Source organism: Fistularia commersonii, chromosome 16, assembly GCF_037954325.1.
Source record: "Fistularia commersonii isolate RoL2024-O1a breed Wild chromosome 16, RoL_Fcom_v1.0, whole genome shotgun sequence".
NCBI classification, from domain to species: domain Eukaryota; kingdom Metazoa; phylum Chordata; class Actinopteri; order Syngnathiformes; family Fistulariidae; genus Fistularia; species Fistularia commersonii.
The window spans coordinates 2,787,961-2,814,026 of NC_141299.1; the positions used below are offsets into that span (position 1 = coordinate 2,787,961).

The window sequence follows — 26,066 nt, forward strand, 5'->3', positions numbered from 1 at the left end:
CCTTCCGTCCCAATCCGGGCACGCATCTCGTTGGTGTGTCGAAACGCCGTTTTCCAAGACACTCGGCCTCTAACTACTCCCCGGCACTACTCCTCAGCCGTCCGCTCATGGTTCACCCACGAAGGGTGCAGAGAATAATTTCCTGTAATGGAATAATAAAGAAAAAAAATCACTTTGTCTTACAAATGTGTAATTTTTTTTTCATTTTTGCTCGCTCTAAGCCATCTCAGGCAAAACTGTTCTCAGTTCTACTACCTCAGTGGTGGAACAAACTTCCGGAAGCAACAAGACTAGCATCGTCCGTCTCAACCTTCAAGAAACAGGTAAAAACGTTTCTCTTTCAGGACTTTTTACTGCGCTGATGCCCCAGATCAGGTTGGCAGCAAGTTAAGCTATGCAGTGTGTGTGTGTGTGTTTGTGTGTCTCTGTCCAAAAAAAAAAAAAAACAAAAAAAAAAACCCTCACTAACCCAAGCTTACTGTTCTGTATCTTTCCTGTGCATCGTGCATTTGCAGTCCCTATGTCCTCTATTGTAAGTCGCTTTGGATAAAAGCGTCTGCCAAATGCAATGTAATGTAATGTAATGTAATGTAATGTAATGCATCTTGTATTTGCAAGTGTTATTTGCGGTCCTTATGTCCTCTATTGTAAGGCGCTTTGGATAAAAGCGTCTGCCAAATGTAATGTAATGTAAATATTCTGTTTCTTGTCTTCTCATAGATGCTGGCTCTCAAAGGCTCTCGAAACCCCAATCGGGAGATAAAGAGACGACAAATCTAATTTTTATCAGATGCTTCAGCTGGGTGTGTAGGCAAGGCCCCGCAGGCACACATGAAGCGGCTCCGGCCTCCACGCCCCGTGCTTCTATGGCGGTCTTCCAAAAACACAGATGTTACGAGCTCCATCCAATCGCTCACAAAAACAGTCCCGGGGCATTTGCTCCCACCCATTCACATGTACACACCGGATTAGATAAATAAGCAGGAAAACTCAGCAACAATAAACAATGATTGTTTTGTTTATAAGTGGACTATATATGCCAAATAGTTTTACGGATTTCCTCTTGGTCCCCGCTGTTGGCGTTTCAAAGTCTGTTCATGCTGTGTCATTGTTTTAATGTAGTGAAATGGTTCCTTGGTTTGTCATTTGTTCCTTATAGTCTCCAATTTTAACATGAAATAATCATTTTTGATGCGACTGAATACGAGTAATGCGTTACACGAGTTAAAATATTTACGAGAGCTTGTTGCTTGATTTATTTAATCGTGTCTCAATCGCTTTAAGTGACTCCACAAGGTTGTTTTTTTTTTGTGTTTCTGTTTGTTTTTAGTAGTTGATTGTTTCAGAATACTTTTCTGGGGACTGGAGTGATGTGACAGTTTTCTTTTTTTCCTTCAGGCTCAATGTTTAGAATATAAAAGGGAGTTTTTTTTTTTTGTGGACTTCTTGAAGGATAGAGCTGTTGTTTCATGACATACGGATTAAAAGTTTTAGTGTTTTTTTTTTTTAGCGGTGTGGCTGAGAGAATGACCAAACTTCTTTCAGTTGGGATACTTGCAGAGAAATCCATCTGTAATCCTTCATAATTTAAAAAACCTGAAAAAACACTTTTGCAGGGAAGGTCTTCACTTCACAATATATGCATAGAAAACCACAGATATATAGTTTATTTTTACCCATGCGTTCTTCATCCACACATGCATCTAATGTATCTCCTCCTCACATTTTCACATTCGAACTTCACGCCACTGAAACAATACAAAGTTGGAGTTGTAGTGAAAGAAAAAAAAAAAAAAAAAAAGTCAGTTGCTTGAAAACAGCTCTTCGATTTATCCTAGACCCGCCCAGTGGTTATCCAGTTACCAGAGTCTTTCCAACTATTGGTTGAAACCAACTAATTATGCAAGGTAGCGAATCCCTATGGGGGAGGTGTGGCCAAAACCAAGAAAACTCCTTTGGCTGGTAAAATAAGCCATTATTTAGAACACATCTAGGCTCATTACTTGCGACCAATTTGCAGAATTATTAAGATACAAACAAACAAACAAACAAACAAAAAAAAATCCAGTGTCTATCAGTCTTTTTTCTACATTACAGTGAATCGGAGTTCCAGCACATGAGGTGCCCAGCAGCAAACAGAATGCAAGGATTCTGCAGAATTCCCCTTCCTCACACAAGGAGCCTTCTGCACAACTGAAAGAAAAAGTAAGGGGTGTCAAGAGAGAACCGTGAGGGAAGAAATCAAACCACCGAGATTCAATCGAAGGATTTTTTTTTTTCTGCTCTCGTTGCCTCAGGTGTTCCTTCCCTTCCCTTTCCCTTTCCCTCCGCGGTGCGCACTGCTTGAAATCTCCATCCCCCGGGGTGGCTGAGGCCATGGTGTTTGCGCTGCAAGCCTTTCTGCCCTTTTTCTGCACTTTGCTTTACCTGAACCTGCCGCCCGGGGTGGAACCTGTCGTGCCCCTGGAGGACTTCTACCCTTTTGGCAAAGAAAAGGGAGACTCCCAGACCATTCCTCAGGACGACGGAGGCTCCGGTCTCCTGGAGATATCTGTCGCTTTCCCCTTCTTTGGAGACAAGCACACGGGGCTTTTTGTAAGTTTATATCTCAGTTCATCGGACGATCGGTTGACAGATAAAGTAAAAAGCAGGCGTCCTGGTGTGAGTTGTGTAACCGCCTATAAGGGGGTGAGATGTGGCGTGCAGCCACATATTACATCGCATTTCCCTTTTGGCTGTTTGACAGTTTGCATTGTTTGCCTTCGTTTGTTCCTGTTGCGTAACCGCATTTGTAGAATGCAAACACACACACACTCTCTCACACACACACACAGGTTGATTCATAGTCATCCTTTACATGACAGTCCTCGTTTGATTCCTTACATTCTAGCCGGTTTGCCGCACTGAGAGCATGTTTTTTTTGTTTGTTTGTTTGTTTTTTGCAGAAATTGAGTGATCTACGGTTGCGCGGAGAATTTATGAACTTCTGTTTTGAAATAGGCAAAATTTGGATGTTGATGTCCTGAAACTGAGCCTTTAGTAGTATATTTAGTTTGATCCCAGCTCCTCCTAAAATATCTGCTTGTCAAAATCTTCCTGTCGTGCCCACTGGACTTTTCACCCCCTCTTCTTCACAACTTAACAATTTTCATCTCTTATAAATAAACTCCCATATTCCAAAATGGGCTGTGTTTAGAAACGAGATGATCTTCTGCAAGCTGTAACGAATTGCTGCAGAGATTTCAAATTACAATCATATCAATTGAACAAACCTTACACAAGCACATTAAACATCTGCAGAAAAGTGCACAAACAACCCCCTTGAGCGGGTATTATTTCAATGAGCACTAAAGGCCAGAGTTTATTGTTTGTAGCATGAAAGCATGTGAGCTCTGATTTTCTTTTTTTCCCACATGGAAGCTGCAGAACAAACTGACTTTTAATAGTTTTGAATGATTCCTTTACTTTTATAGCCGCAGCTGCTTTGCTCTACATATACCCTTTATTATTTTCTTGAACATCCAACAGTTGATCCTATTAGTTACTGCCTTCATCCCCTTATAAACCAAGTCCTCTTACTTTTGGCAGCTGTGATTTAAAAACAAACAGCAGATTCTGCCAAGGCCATGTGAGTATTTGTTACACATGTATCTAGCGGCATCCCATCAGATAATTTTCCTAACATCACGGGTTCTCCGATTTTGGTCCCGCTCTAATTCTGCTTCTGAAAAAGCGAGTTACCCCCTGTGTTATGGTTCGTGTCTGGGAGGATCCACATCTCGCTCTCTCCCTCCCCTTTCTCTCCTCTAACACCACAGATAACATGGCAAGGGTCTTTTCCCCTGGAACTGTCCAGCTGGTTTATCTTGGAAATGACCAATCATTTTTAATAGAAAACAGAGGTATCTGCAAAATGTCTTGAGAGCTTTCATACTGCGCAGCTCGTGAAATAGCCACTCTTATGGATGACTGGTGTCAAGAGGATGAAGGAGGACGTTCAAGGTCAGAGAGGATAAAACACAAACAAGTTCTAAAGCAGATGTGAGAATAGTTGGTTATGATCAAAAGTATTTATTGCAGAACAACAAAGTGGAGAGAATTAAGTGTTTCCAGGACTTTTTTTTTTTTTTTTTTTCATAGTTTAACTCCTTGGTTTGGAGCAGTAATAAGAACCCCTAGAATATTTATCTCTAGTTACAAATTAACAGCTACATACAGAATATATTAAGATTATCTTGCTAATACTGCATTACGATGTAATTTAACTGCACTCCTCACAGAGTATAAATCAACTTATTTACGGTATTAACTGTATTGTTCTTTATTCACCATGTTTTAGCCATCCACATATGGACCAAAGATGTGTACATCATCTTATATTCTGTTCTCTACATAGATACTTTTTGTCTGGATGCGTTTGTGTTAAAGGTTTGTTACTGTTACTTTTGCGATTAAGTAACAGTGATACCACGATCAGTGTTTGTCCCGCTTTCCAGTTTTTCATCAAAACCACACTAAGCTAAATTAACTATCTTTGAATTTCTGGAAACGATAATATCAGCGCACTGTTGGTAAAACTATCTGACACAGATTGTAGGTTTGATCTTGAAAGCTAAATTTCAGTGTTGTTTTTTTGCTAGATCCCATTCCAACACATGACATTGCTGAATAGTTCTAACAACAAGCTGCACCAGTTGTCAATTTAGAGTTGAAAGGATATGAATAAGTATCATTGTCAAATATATTGAATGTCATGTTTTACAGGCATTAATAGTTAACAGAAATGACTCAGTATCAACACCAGCGGTCATCAGGTTTTTATCAGGTGGTTTCATTTCAGATGTTGACATGCAACCTAAAATCAACGTCCAAAGACTGCCGATGTCCAGGCATAAACTTATCGAAAATCATTGCACAAAAACAGATGAGATCTTTCACATATAAAATATTGGTAATATTGCAAGCAAGATATGTGTGTGTGTGTGTGGGAGTGTGTAAGGATAATCACTGCCTGATCTATCATTCATGCATGTTGTGATATATGTATACACAGTTTGACTATTTATAGTCAAGGCTTTTAAAAGCTATTTTTTTAAGAAAAGGGTTTCATTAATACCTTTTGTCAGTGTTCTTTTTCAGACTGTTTGAAACTCACCTGAGGTTGTACTATTTTTTTAAAATTTTTTTTTATATTTTTGCTTCAAACTGTGTTTGTGAAAACATTGTCGTAACTATATACATTTATGTTTCTAATACAGACTGGTTAAACAAGATGCATCCTAGCTGCTTGTGGCGTGGAAGTTATGTTGAATTGCTTCCACATTTTCCCTGACTGAATTTCTAGCCTTAGTAGAAAAAATCTTTCGGTGATGAAATTGATTTGGAGTTACAAACCCAAGTGTGCCCACTGCCACAAAGTTACTGGGTAAGCTCATAACTGTGAAACCTCCTTTTTGACAAGGCAAATCAAAAAATGTCCTTTTCACTCTTTCCCGACTGTAAAGCTTACTTACCTTTCCCTTGATTCAATTTCTGATTGTAACCATGTTTGAATCTAGTATGAAGATGATATAATAAAAAAGAAAATCTTTAGTTTCTTTCCTCCAAGGGCGATATCATATTAAACTAAACTAACTAAAAACCCATAACAAGGATGAAATCAGAGTAGTTCAACAGTTCTGGATGCTTAAACTGAGTGGATTTGGTGAGGAAACATTCCATTATTTTGTGTATACATTTTGTTTTGATTGAAGCATGATTTTAACAGCAGTTTTGCTGTAAGATGGGTCACTCCTAGACCATATCCACCATAGATCTCTCATTCCTGTGAGAAATTTCTGAGACGTATATATTTTGTCGCTAGTTCTGTTCACTGTCCCTTGCTTCTGTCTGACAGTGCTTGGGAAAACCTAAATGTCCGGTCTTTTCATTCACACCTCTTGTTCTCCACATTGGCCACATTCTCACCACATAACACTGATGCAGTGAGATAGACTGCAATGAAGCAATTAACCTGTTTTCGTTGCCAAACAAAACTTCCTCTGCAGATTTAAAAGAACAGTCCTCCAAATTATGATTTTAAACTGAGCCATCTTACTTTGCTTTGTCACTGTTCAGCAATTAGGGGAAATAGGATAGGTGCCATGGAGATCTGTATCTCCCATTCCTTATAATATGCAGTGATGGTGTATGAATGAATGTCTTTCATGGCTGAGAAAACTTTCCCCTGCACTCAAAGCTGCCTTTTTGAAAAAGGCACAACCCACTCCTCTGTGAAATATAATATATTTATTTCCTACCTGAACACTGCAAAATGCGAAAGCCGAATCTGGGAAATTACCCTTTATTTTCTATCATTTTTATGTTCTTTTTTTTTCTTTTTCAGCATGTCATCACCTTTTTAAAATGATTACCTAAATCAATTTTTGGACACATTTTTTTTTTTTTTTTTTTTTTTGTCAAAATCAATTCCCTATTCTATTATTTTCTGAAAAACTTGAAAAGATTACTAAGCGATTATTTTTAGAAAGCCACAATATTATTGTCTTTCTTCCAAACGTTCGTTTCTCAAATGAATGGCTCACTTTCCTTTGTTACAATTCTTGCATGAATCTATACTATTAAGCATATACTTCTCTTTATATAGGGCTATGGTAGAGAGGCTCTGCCAAAAGTTTTTCCTTCCAAATAAATCTTTTCATCCAGATCTAATCACATAACAGCAGGGCTTGTATTTATACACTCTATGGATGCGATATGATTGCCTTAATAGACATGAACGTTCAGTCATTCATTATTTACCACTTATCCTACAGTCAGGGTTGCAGGGAATGCTGGGATGCTGTTGTTGGGCAACATTTTGGGTACACCCTGGCCGCATACAAACAACCAGTCATTCTCTAATTCACACAATCGGGCGATTTTTTCCCTTTTTTTTTTTTTTTTCCAATTAACCTTCTGCATGTTTTTGGGGCTGTGGGGGGGAACTGGAGAAACTGTGGAGAAAATGCAAACTCTGCACTGAAAGCCTCCTTGATGAAATCAAATCAGGGTCCCTTGTGCTTTTAGGTGGAAGTGCTGACCGCCGTGCCGCCAAGACATGAACAATCGCAGTAATTAAACGCTATTTTCTTTGTCCGGTAATCCTAATTGAGTCCGAGTTGAGAGTTGCCAAAGAAGAGTTGACATGGCCATCCAAATTTTTAAGGGGCCTACAGTACTAACAAAGAAAACAGCATTATAAATAAAAACGTTTCACTTGGAGTTTAACTTAAATTTAGCTTGAATATTACAACTCTGAAGTCATAATCAAGACTGAGTTCTTTCATCTCAAGTGAAAGGTAAGTTAAGAGTATTGGAATCAGGATCTCTGAGTTGAATTACAAAGCATGCCATTGTACTTGTGATTTGTGATCCCACATTTATAGCCAGTATCAAAAGCATTTTGAAACCGATATCGCCTCTGAAAGAATTCTCACTTAAGTCATGTTTTTGAAGGACAATTTATTTTCAAAGTTACACTTAAGTTTGTTGAAAGTACTCCTTTTCAGACCTTTTGAGTGTTTTTCAGTTTTACTATTTCGGTTTGTTCTAAATGCAGTCAATGTCCCTGTGATGAAACTTGAACAGTGCCCTATTTTTTACTTATAAAGCACGATGAAGGGTCTGCACAATAGACTAACCTAAAGTTGTTGACCAAAAAATGTGTTGTTCTATGTCTACGTGTTGTGAAGAGAGACCCATTTTCTGTAATGTGTGCTGCATGCAATTTAGATTTTAACACTGTGACATTGAGGTTATTGTGTTCTTATGTTGTGGACCAAAATGAAATGATACCATCTTCAAGTGCCGTAAGGAACTGATAAATGTGAATGCTGGAATAAGCAAATATTTGGGATATGAGATATGAAATTATAAGATAGTCCTTTATTAGTCCCACAGCGGGGAAATTCACGTAGTCAACAGGAGAAAGGACAATAATGATAGAACAAGCACTATAGACATGCATTAATGTCCACACTTTTTTCCCATTCTATGACCTTACATTTAAGCGAGTGCATGATTTTAGCGACTGAAATATACAGTAAAAACAGTTACCATCATTGAATGCAATGTATTGATTGAATTATCTGTAACATACAGAAACAACGTCCATCTGGCTATGAATGCAAAAAATATGACTATAACTGGCGTAAAAATGGAAAATAAAACTCGGTATGAGCATGATCAGCTTGAATACATCAAATATGGACTCTATATTTACAGTGTAACCTGACTGCACATAAATCATTGTGGATACTTGAGATTACATTTGTCTTACTGTGCATGGAATGAGTAGAATTGTTGTCTTTTGAGTATCATAAGGGATGAAAGAACTTTGATACAGCCACCTCTTTATCGTAAATAAATAAAATAACTTTTTGATCAATTGGTTGATCATTTAAGATGCGGTGAGATAAGAAAATATGCATCAATCACCTATATTTTTTACATTACACTTTAAGTCCTGACTGTGTATTTTTCGAAAAAAAAAAAAAAAAAAATCAGCTGGTGATTTTAATTGGCAACTTTAAAGTTTAAAAGTCATTGCACCAGTAAGGAAGTTGGAGGTTTTCTCAGCTGCATTTATATTACAGTATAAAGGTAGCGGCTGTTTGCTATTTAAGAAATGCAAACATCTGCCATGGGGCTATCTATTTCCCCATGCCACTGCCTGCTCAGTTTGTCCATTTTCCTCGCTTCCTTATTACTTCTGTTCCAACTTAAACTGTGCTTTCTGTGTTTAATATCATCCAGATGCTCTCTTCTCTCTCCTCTCTAGGTTAACAACAATGGCCTTGTATCATTCCTGAGAGAGGTGTCTCAATTTACACCTGTGGCTTTCCCGATCGCTGGAGACAGGAGGGTTGTGGCACCATTCTGGGCCGATGTGGACAATCGTAGGGCAGGAAAAGTCTTCTACAGGGAGAGCAAGGACCCGTTCATCCTCAGGAGGGCTGCTGATGATGTCAGGACTTACTTTTCAGAGTTCCCCAGCTTTAACGCAACATGGGTCCTAATCTCTACATGGCATCAAGTTACATTCTTTGGTGGCAGCTCCCTTACACCGGTATTAACTCATACACTTGTTTTCTTGCTTCTATTTACTTCTGACTAAGACATGGAAATGTGGAACTAAGTGAATATATAGATATTCAGATATCTGTAATGTTAATTTTCCAAAGACTTATAATACCTTGGTAGGGATCACAGCTATTAAAATCTCATTGTAATGCTGAATGCAAACTTTCTGGACGTAAAATCTGTATGTTTTCACAGTTAGCCGAGTTAGCCTCGTGTCCTGCCGTGACATAGAGTCCAGTTTTCGGAAAATACTGAAATAGTGTAACTCCCTAACCCTTTCCCCTCTCTGCAGGTAAATACTTTCCAAGTGGTGCTCATAACAGATGGGGAGCTTTCTTTCACTATATTCCAGTACAATAATATTACTTGGACAACAGGTATGCATGCCAGCAGTGGAGGAAACCTGGCTGGGCTTGGAGGAATTGCAGCGCAGGTAAGATCATTTTTTTTTTGTTTTTGTTAGCAGTTCCAAAGTCAAAGTCCGTGTGTAATGTGATTCGTACAGTATGATTTGCTTTATCTTAAGATCATTTCATTTTAGGGTGTTTGGACCCTAATTGAGTTATTTTATGGGATGCCTACTTGTTTGTTACAATGTTCCCAGGCAGGTTTTAATGCTGGTGATGGTAAGCGCTATTTTAACATCCCTGGCTCTCGCACAGCTGATGTGGAGAATGTAGAGGAAACAACAAATGTTGGCTACCCAGGCAGATGGATCTTCCGTATAGATGACGCCCACGTGGAAGTCGGCACCTGCAATAACTCTGGTTAGAGAAGTATTCCGGTTTTCTCTTTTCTCAGAATTGTTTTCAAGAATTCTCGGTATATTATTTTCCTTCTACAGCATCTGTTTGCCCGAACCTGCGACCGTGTCTGAATGGAGGGCAGTGTATTGACGACTGCATCACAGGAAACCCCTCTTATACTTGCTCCTGTCTTGCTGGCTTCACTGGCCGACAGTGTCATATCAGTAAGTTACAATCTACTAACCATTTTCTTTGTTGTGTAAGGGGTTGCAGAAAATAATTTTAAACAATTTGTGCAAAGATAAAGAGCACAAAATGTATATTTATTAATATGTTTTAGAAAAGCAAAATACTGGAAATATAGTGCAAAGCAGTAACTATTCAAAAAGGTGTTTAAAAAAGATTGAATAACACCCAGTGCACATATTTTTTAGTATCATAAAAGGCTAAAAAAGATATTAACTTGTGAGATGTTATGATTTGACACTTTTGCTCATCTATATCCTAAAATGTGGCTAAAAATGAATTAAATGATTATCAAAATGCTCATTTATTAATTTCAAAGTGGACGGCTAAATAATTTAGTAACCCTTCACTACAGGTCTAGATTTGTTTGGCACTCACAAAACCACATAAATAGACTGAAAAAACAGGTTCCTTAAAAAAAAAATGGAAACGTGACTAATCAAAAAAAAGAATACCTGAATCAGCCTGTTGAACTTTGAGACAACAAGCTTACATGACGTTTTCTTTCTTCTTTATAAATATTTATACCTTTCTTTATAGATGTGGATGAGTGTGCCTCATATCCCTGTCAGAACGGAGGAACTTGTAAAGACCAGATTAATAGCTTTACCTGTCGATGTCCTCCGGGATACACTGGGGTTCAGTGTGAACAAGGTACGATAGACCCTTTCCCGTAAAGGTAGCTTCTTGTCCAATAACTCTTTTTATTTCTTCCTCCTTTTTTGTTGAATGAGTCCTCTTTAGAAGTACAGTAAGGCCCAGAAATATTTGGACAATGACACAAGTTTATGAAAACATATTCAGGATACAATTATATAAGCACATATATCAATATGGGCTTAAAGTGCAGACTCTGCTGTAATTTTGGTTAAGGGTTTAGAAATTACTGCTCGTAGTCACCTCTTTTTTTTTTTAAGGGACCAAAAGTAATTGGACAATCGAGTCAGAAGGCTGCAAAAAAGGAATAACAAGGTTGCATGGGCTCTTCCCTCAGTAACTTTTTCATCATTTTAAGCAGTTAAAAGGAGTTTATTCCAGGTGTGGCGTTTAAATTTGGAAGCTGTTGCTGTGAACACACAACACATGGGCAAAGAAGCTCTCTATGGAGGTGAAACAGACCATCCTGAAGCTGAAAAAAAAGAAGAAATCCATCAGAGATAGTAGAAATGTTAGGAGTGGCCAAATCAAGTTTGGTACATTCTGAGAAAAAATAAAAGTTCACCGGTGAGCTTGGGAACTGAAAAAGGTATAGATGTCCGCAGAATCCTTTCCATGAGGAAGAAAAACCCCTTCACAACATCCACTCAAGTGAAGAACACTCTCCAGGAAGAAGATATATCAGTGTTTAAGTCTACCATAAAGAGAAGACTTCATGAGAGTAAATACAAAGGATTCACCACAAGGTGCAACCTATTAATGAGCCTCAAAAAATAGAAAGGCCAGAATTGACTTTGCTAAAAAAAAAAAACACCTGAAGAAGTCAGCCCTGGTCTGAAACAGCATTTTTTAGACAGATGAGACTAAGATCAACCTGTACCAGAATGATGGAAAGAAGAGAGTTTGGAATTGGAACAGCTCATGATCCAAAGCACACCACATCTTCAGTAAAACAGGGTGGAGGCAGTGTGATGTCATGAGCATGCACGGCTTCCAATGGCACTGGCTCACTTGTGTTTACTGATGATGTGACAAAAGACTGAAGCAACCGGATGAATTCTGAAGTGTACAGGGATATACTGTCTGCTCAGATTCAGCCAAATGCAGCAAAGTTGATTGGACTGCGTTTCATAGTGCAGATGGACAATGATCAAAAACATACTGCAAAAGCAACCCAGAAGTTTTTGAAAAAAAAAAAAAAAAAATGGAATATTCTGCAATGGCCAAGTCAATCACCGGATCTCAACCCGATCGAGCATGAATTTCACTTGCTTCAGGCAAAAAGACCCACAAACAAGCAACAACTGAAGACAGCTGCAGTAAAGTCCTGGCAAAGCATCACAAAGGAGGAAACCCGGCATTTGGTGATGTCCATGGGTTCCAGACTTCAGACAGTCATTGCCTGCAAAGGATTCTCAACAAAATATTGGAAAAAGTAACATTTCTTTATTTGTCCAGTTACTTTTGAGCCTCTGAAATGAAGAGTGTTTGTATGAAAAATAGCTACAATTCATACAGGTTTCGTCATTTTTGTTCAATCCTTGAATTAAAATAAACCTTAAAGTCTGCACTTCAATTCCGTTTTAAGAAAATCATGAAGATTGTGTCATTGTCCAAATATTTCTGGGCCTAACTGTTTGTTGAAATTATAAATTTAATTGTGAAATTGGGCTTGCTTAATTTTTACAGACATTCCAAAGTCCCTGTTTCTGCATTCACAATACTGGTATAAACTCGAGATGGAAAAACTGTTCTCCTCCTCCAAGGTTATGTAATTTTTACCTTGGTACAACTGTTTTCAAAAATACAAATTAAGCTTACCCTCTCTGCCACAAAATTTCAGTCTTGACAGGCGGCCAAATGATTTTTTTTCTCCATGTATTAGCGACTTTATTCATACCACCAAACAAATAATTTACATCACCGCCCTCAGAGCCTCACCTCAGCAAATAAGGCATACAAGTTTTGTGCCCCAGCTGAATCCTTGTTTGTTCAAGATGTGTCCCAGCTAAATTCTTTTGTGCAATTAAAACATTTAGCATTAGCATGGCATCCAGTTGTGGTTTAGCCCCAGGATGTGCTTATTAGACTGCCTCCTGGCTCTTCGCCAAACCCCAAAATAGCATTTCTATCAATGTGTGCTCTTTTTTTTCATGGAATCGTTATCATTATAATTACTTTGAGTCCTGCCCATCTTGATCATCTAAGTATGTACTGCTGCTTGTATTGACATAACACTATATTCAACCATTGATAGATCATACATACGGTGGGTCTTGGAAACTCGTGTTTCTGACAAAAGCATAAAAGCATCACATTCTACAAGACTTTTTCATTGGCGCCTCAGGAAATGTTACACGGGTTTTGTAAGAGGTGCGTGTTTTCAGAGTAAGACAAGTTTTTACCTCCTTAAAAAGTCATATAAAAAATTTTGAGAATATATTTGTCCAGTTTCCACAGAGCTTCTGTGCCCGTTCCCTTTGTCCAGCACATGGAGATGTTTCAAACCTTGGCTAATATCCTGGATATATTAATCAGCTGAGAAAACATTTCACAACCCAAACATCTCTGCCTGCTTGTGTGTGTTACAGATATTGATGAGTGTGAAGACGGACCATGCTTCAATAGTGCAGTGTGTGTACAAGGCAATGGGAGTTTCACTTGTGTTTGTGAGCGGGGTTACACTGGTCTTCTGTGTGAGACAGGTAAGTGAAGTGCTCAGGTTTAGAAGGTACCTCCCCCTTAAGGAAATATTTTTCACTGTTTTTCACATCAAACTCAGCCTTTTGACAGATGTTTTATCTAAATTTCTGTCTGAGATGTGGTGCAAGTGGAGATTAGATTTAAAGTGATGTGAAATTTGATTTGTAGATCCTTCCCCTGGGCTCACCACCCATGGGAGGGGCCAAAGGGGTTGGGTGCAGTGTCGCCGCAGCAGGGGACCTTGGCGGTCCAACTCGGCTACAGAAGCTGGCTCTTGGGACATGGAATGTCACCTCACTGGCGGGGAAGGAGCCAGAGCTGGTGTGCAAGGCTGAGCGATTCCGACTAGATATAGTCCCACCTACCTCGCTGCACAGTCTGGGATCTGGAGCCAGGTCTCCTGAGAGGGGCTGTACTCTTTAGTACTCTGGAGTTGCCCTGGTGAGAGACGCCGGGCAGGTGTGGTCTTATTGATTGCCTTCCGACTCTTTTTTATACTGGGCTACTTCAACTCTCTTCTCTCTGTGGGCAATGACAGTGTGACTTGGAAGGGCGTGATTGGGAGGCATGGCCCCCCAGATCTGAACCCAAGCAGTGTTTTGTTATTGGACTTCTGTGCTCACAACAGATTGTCCATAACAAACACCATGTTCAGGCATGAAGGTGTCCATATCTGCACTTGGCACTAACGCACCTTAGGCCCCTGTTCTTGGATCAACCTTGTTGATATGTTGTCGGACTTGCGGACGCATGACCTGAACACTGCTGTCAACTGATCACCACCTGGTGGTGAGCTTGCTCCAGTGGTGGGGAAGGATGCCGGTCAGACCTGGTAGACCCAAACGTAACGTGAGGGTTTGTTGGGAACGTCTGGCTGAGTCCCCTGTAAGAAGGCGTTTCAACTCCCGCCTCCGGCAGAACAACGACCACGTCCCAAGGGAGGCAGGTGGCATTGAGTCCGAATGGGCCATATTCCATGCTTCCATTGTTGAAGTGGCAAAGTTGCAACGCTGGACCTGTGACTGTATGGCACCTGTTGGGGCGGCAACCCAAACTGATGAAGGAGTCCTCTCAGGCCTTTCTGGGCTGTACGGCTCCGGAGGCAGCTAACACCAGCAGGCCAAGTGGCAAGCAGCTTCGGTGGTCACAGAGGCAAAAACTCGAGTGTGGGAGGAGTTCGGTGAGACCATGTTGGGGGAAGGAGGGGGAAGCTGTGCTCCATCAACACTGTGTACAGTGGGGGTGGAGTTCGGCTGACCTCAACTCGAAACGTTGTAGATCGGTGGAAGGAATACTTGAGAGACGTCCTCAATTCCGTCAAAATCCTTCCAATGAGGAAGCTGAGCCAGAGGACTCTGGAAGGGACACACCTAATTCCAGGGCTGAAGTTGCTGAAGCAGTCAAAAAGCTCTTTGGTAGCAGGGTGGATATGGTCCACCCTGGTTTCCTCAAGGTTTGGTGGCCACAGAATCCAGTCTCTCCTTTTTGCAGGTGACTTGGTTCTCTTGGCTTCATTAGTCCATGATCTCCAGCTCTTATCAGAGCAGTTTGCTGCCGAATGTGAAGTGGCCGGGATCAGCACCTCCAAATCCAAAACCATGGTGCTCAACTGGAAACAGGTGAAATGCCCACTCCGGATAGGGGTCCCAAGTGGAAGAGTTCTAGTATCTTGGGGTCTTGCTCATGAGTGAGGGAAGGCTGGTGCGGGAGATTGACAAGTGGATCGGTGCAGCACCTGCAGTGATGTGGACTCTGTAACGGTGTGTCGCGATGAAGAAGGAGCTGAGCAAGAAGCTTCCATACATTCAGGTGAGGGCACATCCCTACCCCCACCTGTGGTCACAAGCTGCGGGTAGTGACCGAAAGAATGAGGTTGCAGCGGGGCCAAGGGGCCGAAATGAGTTTTCCAGACTCTCCCTTAGAGATAGGCTGAGAGGTTCAGCGATCCGGGAGGAGCTCAGAGTAGAGCTCCTCTGCATAGAGAGGAGTCAGATGAGGTGGCTCGGGCATCTGGTCAGGATGCCTCGTGGACGCCTCCTGGGGGAGGTTTTCCAAGCATGTCCATCTTGGAGGAGGCCACGAGAAAGACCCAGGACACGCTGGAGGGACTGTGTCTATTTTGGCGTGGACACACTTTGGGATCCCCCCAAAAGAGCTGGACCATGTGGCTGGGGAGAGGGAAGCCTAGGCCTCCCTGCTCTGGCTGCTGTCCTTGCGACCCGACTTTAGATGAGCGGCAGAAGATGGGTGAATGGATGGTTTGAAGATCAGGTTCAGCAGATTTTATTGAATCCTTGTTTCTACATGGAACTGAAATTATCTAAATAACAACTGACCACTCTTGAAATCTGTTCATATACAGTCTGTGTTTTTGAAAATGGTTGTTTTATACTCTTATCAGCACTAAGACTGTCAACATCTGACTTTTTAAAACTGAATTGGCAGCAAAGGGACTTTTGAACCTGTCTTTTTCTGGGGAAAAAAAAACAAACTGCTACTAATTTTATCTGTGTCTGTTAATAATTTAGAATGTGTCAGTCATGTGACAAGTTTCACCTGTGTTTGTCCTGTTAACATTTAATTGAGAAATGAGGCTTCAAGAGCTTGAATCTCGCCAATGGACCATACTCAGAAAATTGAATTTTTTTTTCTGTAATAAATAAATATCCAATTTATTATTTTATTTGACACCTTTTTATACTTTACCCATGCAAAATTGACTTATATGCGTCCGAGCTGAAAGGAAAGGGGACATGAAAGTGGTGAGACAAGCGCTGCTGTTTGTCCGAGAAACAGTTACAATGACGAAAAGACCAGGAACCAGAGCTAAAGGTTGCAGAGATGAAGATGCTAAGGTTCCCTTTGGGAGTGACCAGGATGGATAGGATCAGGAATGAGTCTATCAGAGGAACAGCACATGTTAGATGTTTTGGAGAGAAGGTCAGAGAAGCCAGACTGGGATGGTTGGGTCACGTACAGCAGAGGGATTGTGAATATATTGGTAGACAGATGCTGGAATTGGAGTTGCCAGGCGGTTCAAGGAGAAGATTTATGGATGAAGTGAGAGAGGATATGAAGGTAGTTGGTGTGAGAGAGGAGGAAATGGATTATAGGGTTTGATGGAGAAGGTTGATTCGCTGCGGCGACCCCTGAAGGGAAAAGCAAGAGGAGGAAGAAAAAGGACGAATATGAATGAATCCAAAGGATTTTTTTATCTATAGCGAGAAGAACTGACAAAAGGCAAAACCTAAATAAGTAAGCATTCTGATCTTTGTCATGTCGTGAAATTTTTAAATGTTACATAATTGAGGATTACACTACAGTTACCTTTCAATGTTTTGCTGTTTACCTTCTATTCTTAAGGTTCAATTCCAGTTCTGTTATCCAAAGATCACTGGATACTCACTTGTATTGACACAAGTAGATAATCTATGACCACATATAATTTAGATTTTACACTCCCTCTACTGGGAAGTAGAGATATTTTAGTTTATACTATCAAGTTTTATAGTGTCCATCACTTTCTTTTTCTGTTTTCTATTTTGTTGATAGTCATATTTAAAAATTAAAAATGTCACATCCGATTTTGGGGATATTCTGCTTTGCAATAATAAATACAGTTTTAAGTTGACATGATGATGTGATTGGAGCATGTTACATTAACCTTAAATAACCCGAATTGCTACATCCATCCAATGGAAAGTGAGAAAGTGTTTTTTTTTCCTGCTTAGTTTTTTTTTCTCTCTCTCTCAGAGTTGGTCATGATTCAAGTGAATTCAACCAAGGCAGAAAACCAAACAGGTAAGCTGGAGTACAACTTAATACTGCAAATAAAAAAAAAAAAAAAGACTTATGGTCATACAGTGCTGTCTGTGATGCTTTCCAGTAGCCTGCAAAGACAAAGATTGCACCAATCACCAAATTTGTGAATACAACGGCCCTGGCAGACACAACTGTACATGCGCCCCGGGATACTATGGCAACCATTGTGAAGGTATGGGACACCATGCTGGTTTAATTGCACTGTAGCCCCTGTCTACAATCAGGTAAATGACAGAGCTATGTGACAACAAGCCATTCTTTCCCACAGGAATTGGGACCACTGCCCTGGAAGAGGCTTCTGTAATGATGGATTATTGTAATAATCTAAACTGACATGGCCTTGCCCGGTTTATTACGGGAACCTTGGAAGATCAATCTTTTGATTTTGTGAATAATTGTTTTATGGCACCTTTTATTAGTGTACTAACAAAAGGAAGTGCTTTGTCTAGACTTAAAACGGCATTTTTATGAGTTAAAGCTGGTCTTTGGTATGTAGGTCATTTCTTCAGGCAGAGCTGTTGAAATATGCATGCTTCCACACGGCTTCTGCCTCTCTGGAAGATGGCCATAGCACCACACCACACTTTGAAGCACAGCTGCTGCTTGCATAACTAAAGGTCAACTTGAAACACAACATATTAAAAATGATTCACACCTAGTGCTTCAAATCCTCCATTCATTAATGGATTTTAAGTCCTTTTATTTATTTTATTTTTAGTCCAGCCGATCTATACTTCACTTTGGGGTTCATTTAGTCTCCGGAGAGACAGCAGAGTGACCCTCTGACAAATGGCAAACTTTTGCTCTTTAATAGTATTTGAGCTATCGCAAATGCATGAAACATCTCACTGTTGAGCTGAAATAACTATCAGCGCTTATATAGGCTGTCTTAAATCCCTCAAATACTTTCCTGTCTGGCTCACTTGGAAAGAGCGGTGGAAAAAAAAGTGAGCGGGACACAGAAATGCCTAATTAAACTCTCAGATCAAAAAGTCCAGGCTAAACAGGTGGCCAATGAAAGTGCCTCTTTGACAATAACAATGTATTTATTGCCCTCAGGGTGCTCCATATACAGTATATCAGAAAAATAATACCCACCGTGGAGTTACTACGACTTCAAAGAAGAACATTTTAGCAGCGATATGGCCGCTTCCTTTTAATTTACACTGTAATTAAGAGGTAAAGAGAAATGAAAACATTCTTAGAACTTGTACAGAGCGGATGCTCAGCATACTTACTGGTAATCTTCTGGTCCTATAAAATCTTTTCGGGAAAAAATAAGGGAAAGAGAAATTCCGGCAAATCAAAACACAGTTTACAGTATTGTAGATAAAAGGGGCTCAGCATCTGGTACACATGTTGACCATTTATACCTCCTGCCTATGTTTACACTTTGGCCATGCTGAGAATGTAACATAATTCAAGTGCTTTCTTTCAAGTAACCTGAGCATGCGTTCCAGCTTCTTTCATCTACAATTTCTCTCCCTGTTTCCGCAGAGGAATGTCTTTGCCAGAACGGGGGTGTCTGCGTGGACATCAATGGGACTTGTGAATGCCCTGCAGGCTACACAGGACTCTACTGTCAATTTGGTAGGTATGAAATATGAGATACGCGGTCCTACGTCTTGGACTTGTTGTCTCGCAAAGCACGCCAGTGACTACAAATGCAAAAACAAAGGCTGTCTCCTGTCCTTTCTCCCAGAAGTAACCCAGACACCATGTAGTAAAAGCAGGCCATGTCCTGATGGTGGCCCTTGTCTGGAATATGGAGGAGCCTACCTTTGTACATGCCAGACGAGCGCGGCCGAACTAGACATAAAGGATATCTACCCTCATGGTAAAAGCCCCTCTCAACAACTGCACACTTTGCAGCAATTTGCATGAGCAGCTAGTTACTGGAGAAACAAACACATTTTCCTGACATGTGCTGCTTTCTATTCAAAAAAAAAAAGGAATTGTCTTTTTCTATTTACATTTACAATGTGGAGATAATGCCATATTTAATTCAGTCGTGGAATGACAAAGAATACGTTTATTTCAAAGGTTTGCCCAAGCCTGATTTTAATTGAATTTAATTGAGGTTGTTTACTTGTTTAACAGTGCAATAGAGCACAGTCAAGTCTCAGTGTGTCTTTTTCAGTACAGCCCCGATCGGTCTGTGACTCTTCTCCTTGTATGAATGGGGGATCTTGCTATGAGCAAGACGGAGGGTACACCTGCGAGTGCAACCACGGATACTGGGGGAAGCATTGTGAGAAAGGTAGCATCATTCGTTTGAACTCATTACTACCATGTCACAAAGTCCCTTAATTTTACTTATCACTCAGAACTGCCGCAGGGAATGTGATCTTACCCACAATACCGCTTAAAATATGATCTCCAGAAGACACATGATGACTTGTGTTTATTAATGATTTATGTTACGATTATGTTGAATTGTTGCCGTACACTTGAGCAAATTTACTTTGAATCATTATTGAATTTTGGCTACATCTGTAATTCTCTTTTTCCTGTTTCCAGTGAGACTCAATACCTGTGCTGCTGGTCCCTGTCGGAACGGAGGCTCCTGTAAGGAGGAGGCAGGCAGCTACAGATGCGTTTGTCCCTACAGATTTATTGGAAAACATTGTGAAGTTGGTGAGTGGCCTCTTCAGCAGTCTTCTAACAGAAATATCCAGAAAAATAGATCCCTGTTGTATAAAGGTTTCAAACAAACGGCTTAAACAAATAAACCTATGACATTTTTATTACAGGTAAGAATGATGAATAATGCAGTGGCTAACAATAGTGATGAATATACTCGGCAATGACTTACAACACTATTACCTGATTGAAATTTTGACTTGCAGTGAACTATTCTCTCATGTTTACCAGTATTTTTTAATTAAGTAAAGCCTCTGAATACTCTGTTCACCACCCACAATGACATTTTTACAACGGTAATTATATAGATCATAAGTTGATGAATAAACATGAACACTATGACATTAAACACCTTTTCTTTGTTTCAGGCTATAAGCCATCATTTACAACTTGATCATCATAATTCATAGTTCCAAAGTTATTTCATTTTATGAGTGGTGTTTAAAAGTAATTTCAATATAAATTTCAAGAAATTATTCCTCATGTTTCTGATATTATCCAGGGAAGCCGGACCCTTGTGCCTCCAGTCCATGTCTTAATGGGGGGACATGTTTTCACTATATAGGAAAGTATAAATGTGAATGCACTGAGGCATTCAGTGGCAGACATTGTGAAATAAGCAGCAGCTCTACAAAGACTTCTGAAAGTAAGCAGACTGTGTCACTTCTCAATTATTACTATAATTTCTTTATAGCATGAGTATCTGTAAATAGTCAGGGGATCTCCTTCCACCTGAAGATGTACTTGGTAGCTTTATAAAGTTAAGGTGATCGCTGTCTGCTCAACCAAGCAGTCTGGAGATAATTCTCTATAAACACTTGTTTATCTTAGAAATGCGTCAGACCTTTATGTCTATGAAAGTTCTCGGTCATCCGGGTTATGATTAATTGTTTTCAAGTCTTGTCGCAGTAACCAAGACTTCTTAAGTTCAAAACTGAAGAAGACTCTCGGATGGAAGATGAAAATATCTCAATAAGTCAAATCCAGTTGCCCCAACAAGATTTAACAATAAGAAGAAGAATAAGAATAAGAACAACTTTATTCATCCTGAAGGAAATTGTAGCCCCAGAGTTTCAAGCAAAACACAACAATAAACAATAGCAGGGAAAAAAAAAAAAAAAAAAGAAAGAAAAACAAACTTTTTGAAAGTGGGCAGAGAAGATGACAGGGTGGCGTTTTTAAAATCCCCAGACATCAGATATCAGACCTGGAGATTCCAGTCTTTATTAGGTTTTGCTACCTTGTTTTGTGGCTCATGTAATAAGTGTTTGACTTGTTTGTATTTCAGAATTGGGCTGTGGGATGCCTCCCCAAGTGAAGAATGCTGAGGTTAAGTTTTTCTCCACAATACCAGGTTCTGTGGCCGCTTACATCTGCCACATAGGCTTTATGTCTGTCCCCAGAGCAACCCAGAGTATTTGTGGCATTCAGGGAGATTGGAGCCAACCACCCACCTGTGAGGGTCTGTCACTAATGCCAATTTATGGATACACATGAAGACAATAATCAATATCAACATTCAACAATATACCTAAGAAACACAATGAACAATTCTGCAATTGGAGTCGTGTTGAATTTTTCTGATTCATACAGAAATAGACGAGTGCCTATCACAACCTTGTGTTAATGGGGGTACCTGTCGGGACCAGCAAGCATCCTACCTTTGTGAATGTGATGATGGCTTCACTGGAAACAGATGCCAGACAGGTGAAGCCTCCTGCTATGCTTGATCAAAAGCTTCTCAATTTAAATTGGTTGAATTCTGTAGATGCATATCTGTGAGGCCCTATATAACACAAATGTTTATCTTTGTGCTTTATCTCCATGAAGACATAAATGAATGCCTCTCCAAACCCTGTAAGAATGGAGGAACGTGTGAGAACCAGCCTGGTGCTTATGTGTGTCATTGTCCACACAGGTTCAAAGGCCAGAACTGTGATATAGGTGACGTTTTCATTCAAGTTGTTGCGTCACACTTAAATTATAAACCATTGATTATACATGGTTACGATAAAATTCAAAATGTATGTGTGTAAATTTGTTTAGAGCAGGATGGCTGTGACCCCAATCCCTGTCATAATGGAGGTGTTTGCAGGGATTACAGAAGAAATTTTATATGCATGTGCAAAGACGGCTTCTTTGGAGACCTTTGTCAGATGCGTAAGTGGATTAGCACCACTTTGCAAGTCAAATGCGTGATGCTATAAGCTGATTCACACGAGCTTTATGAAAATGATTTATAAGCCATATTTCAGCAAGTACTTGTCATCGCCTCCCCCCAGTGGAAGATCCATGTGTACTGCAGCCTTGTGGAAACCGCGGCGACTGCAGGAGTGACAGGAGAGGGAATTACAACTGCATTTGTCAGCAAGGACACACGGGCAAAGATTGCGAGAAAGGTCATTGAACTAATTACTATTCAATGAGCTCATCATGCCCATTCCTGAGAGGTCAGACAATTTCATATTGGTATATGGATCTGTCATGCAGTTTTTTCTTTCTCACCAGACCTGTTGCCTCCCTCGGGTCTACATGTGCTGCGTGTGGAGGAGAATGAGGTTGAGCTGCGCTGGGATGAGCCAGAGCAATCCAAGAGTCTGGTCAGTGGTTTTGCAGTAATATATGCTCCCCTCGGCCAGACCAATCGAAAAGCTGACCTGCTGGACAGGCAGCAGTCCACTTACATCTTGCGTGGCCTCATGCCTGGCCTGCTGTACAACATCTCCACCTTCTCCATCAAACACAATACCAACAACAATGACATCAGCCAGCCTGCCACGGCACTAATACGCACCAGTGAGTTTGCCTTATCTTCCCAAAATTACTAAAAATTGTTGGTGTGGAAATTGAAAAAAATATTGTTCATTTCCTACTCTAATTTGCACTTAATTGTAGCCAGCATGGACACAGTGTATGATTTTTCTGTTTTGCCTTCCATTACTTCCATATTTTTACATAAACATTCATTGTTGCCATTCAGAATGAAACATTTTCCACAAAATTTGATATTGCTCAACTGATGGAGTAAAAAAATGTAGCAATGCAGCCAGCCTCAAGGGGAATGCATCCTCAGGGGCGGTCCCAAGCCCAAATAAATGCAGAGAGTTGGGAAGGGCATCGAGAAGAAACCTTTTTCAAAACCAAATCTTCGAATCTAACGTATGATACTCATGACTGACCAGTCACAGCCTGGGTTAACAATGACCGCCATTGCTGCTGATAACCTATATGGGTACCAGTGAGAATTGGTATACAGTGGGTCAAAGACAGAAAGAAGGAAGGCGTGCTAAGAAGCAGAAAGAAGAGGGGAAAGGCAAGAGTCTGGGACTGAGAGTAGAGACTTAAACATTGGGACATGACAGGGAAAAGTGAGCGTTTGTTGACATGATCCAGAGAAAGAAAATGGATATTCTGTGTGTCCACATGACCAAGGTGAAAGGAAGCAAGGCTAGAAGCCTAGGAGGAGGTTTTTTTAGTTACACTTTCATGGTATTGACAGGAGGACAAATGGAGAAGAAGTTGTTAGGAATATTCCAAAAGTGAGAAGTGCATCAGACAGACTTAAGAGTCTGAAACTGGAAATTGGAGGTGTGATGCTCAATGTTTTTAGTGGCGAGGACAATTTCTGAATTGAGTTAGATGAAGTGATAGGCAGATGTGGTATCCAGCATAGGAACACAGAGGAACATATGATGGTAGACTTGGAAAAGGATGGAAATAGCTGCAGTGAATACTCTTTCCAGAAAAGGCAGGAACATAGGGCAACTTATAAGAGCAAATGAAGGATCACACAGGTAGACTACATCTTGTATAGATAATGTAATCCGAAGGAGACAAGTGACTGCAAAATAATGGTAGGTGAGAGTGAACATAGGAGGGTGGCTTGTAGGATGGATCTGGTGACAAGGACAATAAAGAGGACAAAGACAGTGCAGAGGATGAAGTGGTGAAAAACTAAAAAGGGAGGAGTGCTGTATGGTTTCCAGCTGAGAGTTGATAAAGGCTCTCAATATTCAGGGAGAGCTTCCAGGTGACTGGAGAGAGGTAGGAGAGTACTTGGTTTGGAAAATAGATAAGGAGACTTGGTGATGGAATGGGGAAGTCCAGGAGTACATACTGAGAAAGAGGTTCGCAAAGAGGAATGGGACACTGAGGAGACATAATAGAACAGACAGGAGTTCAGAAAGATGCAGCACAATGTAAAGGTAGAAGTAGCAAAGGGTGTATGGTGACTTGTATGCTCTGCTGGACAGTAAGGAGGGAGAGATTGGTTTACTCAGATTTGGTGATATATTGACTGATGCTAGAAAAGAGACAGAAAGATGGAAGGAGTACTTTGAAGGACTGATGACTGAGAAAAGTTAAAGAGTGTCGAGGGTAGAAGAGGTGACTATTATGGGCCACAAAGTCGCAGAGATCAGTAAAGGTGAAGTGAAGAGGGCACTGAAGAGTGGAAAGGGAATCCTGTCCTGATGATATGCCTGTGGAAGTGTTTAGGAGAGGAGTCTGTAGAGTGTCTGGTTAGATTATTCAACAGGTTCTTAGACAGTGGGAAGACACCTGAGAAACAGAGAAGAGGTGTGATGGTGCCCATTTTTAAGAATGAGGGAGATGTGCAGAATTGCGGTAACTATACAGGGATAAAGTTGATGAGCCATACAAGGGAGTTAATGGAGAGAGTTGCGGAAACTAGAGTGAGAGCAGAAACTGCATTTGTGAGCAGCAGTATGGCTTCATACCAAGAAAGAGTACTATGGGATGCAGTGTTGCACAAAGCCATGGCTGTGGAAAACAAAGCTAGACAGGCAGTCTTTGACAGACCTACCTTTCTTCTTAACGCCTGCCAAATACAGAATGATTGGGACATCAAGGGTCTATATAGCAGCACTTTGAAACTTGTACATGTCCCTTAAGTTTCTGTAGAATTGAAAGTGATTTCAAAATGTCATAAGAAGGGAGGTAAAACTACAAAGAACCAATCATTTGGCCTCAGTTTTTTTGAAATGTATTATAAGCCTGAATGGCAGGAATAGATGTAATGAATATTTACCAATATAATATATGAACGGAAAAACAGAAAAGTCATATGTTCTCTCAACACATATGTTTGAAAAGTACGACTATTTTCGATTTCCACCCCACTACTTTTGTTTAAAAGTCTGAAGTAGCTCCAAATTCATGCATATACTATATTTCACAATTATCCATGAATGTCTTTGGTAGGACCCTATCGGGCAGAGAAGCTGGAGGTGGTGAGTGTGTCATCTTCCCAGGTGTGGCTGCGCTGGTTGCTGAAGGTAGCCAGACAAACAGGGGTCAGCAGGGTACATGTATCTCTGTCACCTTCAGACGGTAGCAAGGGTCTCACGGCAGTGCTTAAAGCAAGCACCACTGAGTACACATTCAGGTTAGATTTTGCACTCGTGGCCATATTTTCACTTGTAGACATGTTTTATGATAAAAACAAAGGGTTAAGGATTAATAATTATGCACCTTTTATTTCTTAAATATTTAATTTTGCACTCTTACAAGCCCTATATAACCAGTTGACCACACACACACACACACACACACACACACACACACACACACATCTATATATATATATATAGACACACACTCACACATCTATATATGTATATATATAGATGTGTGTGTGTATATATATATAGATGTGTGTATATATATATAGATGTGTGTGTGTGTGTGTGTGTGTGTGTGTGTGTGTGTGTGTGTGTGTGTGTGTGTGTGTGTGTAATTACAATGTTTATGTCATTCTTTCTGCCCACCAGTTCTTTACTTCCTGCACAAATGTACACAGTGGATATGGTTACTCAAAGTGGAATCAAACCAGATGAGTTTCCTTCCACAAGCTACCCAGCTGGACCTTTGCAGTTTTGGACAAGTAGGAAGCTCTAAATCCTTCTGCACCATATTTGTCACCATAATATTTGCAAATTTTACATGACGGCAAAAATTTCCTTTCATGTCAACATTTTCATCTAACCATGTTTCTTATCCGTATGCTAAGCTGATACTGCTAACTATGTCAACTTTCAGTTTAGATGGAGTAAAACTAACTTGCGATTACAACACTTGCCGGTTAATAAGATGAATTATTTATAA

The 26,066-nt window shown here is 40.3% G+C and overlaps 1 protein-coding gene across 5 annotated transcripts in view; it reads left to right on the top strand.

The window, feature by feature from the left end:
• Positions 1-1,970: 1,970 nt before the first annotated feature.
• Positions 1,971-26,066, top strand: part of sned1 (sushi, nidogen and EGF-like domains 1) — a 31,841-nt gene continuing 7,745 nt past the window's right edge. For 3 of the 5 annotated variants that reach the window (XM_086161474.1, XM_086161471.1, XM_086161475.1), the window contains exons 1-23: positions 1,971-2,205; positions 2,298-2,595; positions 8,822-9,109; positions 9,416-9,556; positions 9,728-9,890; positions 9,968-10,093; positions 10,656-10,769; positions 13,364-13,477; positions 17,229-17,276; positions 17,362-17,469; positions 18,795-18,887; positions 19,000-19,134; positions 19,438-19,557; positions 19,818-19,934; positions 20,443-20,586; positions 21,229-21,402; positions 21,534-21,647; positions 21,771-21,884; positions 21,987-22,100; positions 22,223-22,339; positions 22,449-22,736; positions 25,164-25,347; positions 25,733-25,845. In XM_086161474.1, coding sequence (XP_086017600.1) covers positions 2,377-2,595; positions 8,822-9,109; positions 9,416-9,556; positions 9,728-9,890; positions 9,968-10,093; positions 10,656-10,769; positions 13,364-13,477; positions 17,229-17,276; positions 17,362-17,469; positions 18,795-18,887; positions 19,000-19,134; positions 19,438-19,557; positions 19,818-19,934; positions 20,443-20,586; positions 21,229-21,402; positions 21,534-21,647; positions 21,771-21,884; positions 21,987-22,100; positions 22,223-22,339; positions 22,449-22,736; positions 25,164-25,347; positions 25,733-25,845 — 3,148 coding nt within the window. In that variant the 5' untranslated portion in view covers positions 1,971-2,205; positions 2,298-2,376. Of the gene's footprint in view, positions 2,596-8,821; positions 9,110-9,415; positions 9,557-9,727; positions 9,891-9,967; positions 10,094-10,655; positions 10,770-13,363; positions 13,478-17,228; positions 17,277-17,361; positions 17,470-18,794; positions 18,888-18,999; positions 19,135-19,437; positions 19,558-19,817; positions 19,935-20,442; positions 20,587-21,228; positions 21,403-21,533; positions 21,648-21,770; positions 21,885-21,986; positions 22,101-22,222; positions 22,340-22,448; positions 22,737-25,163; positions 25,348-25,732; positions 25,846-26,066 lie in introns of all 5 variants that reach the window. The other 2 variants (XM_086161473.1, XM_086161472.1) reach the window with 2 other exon arrangements.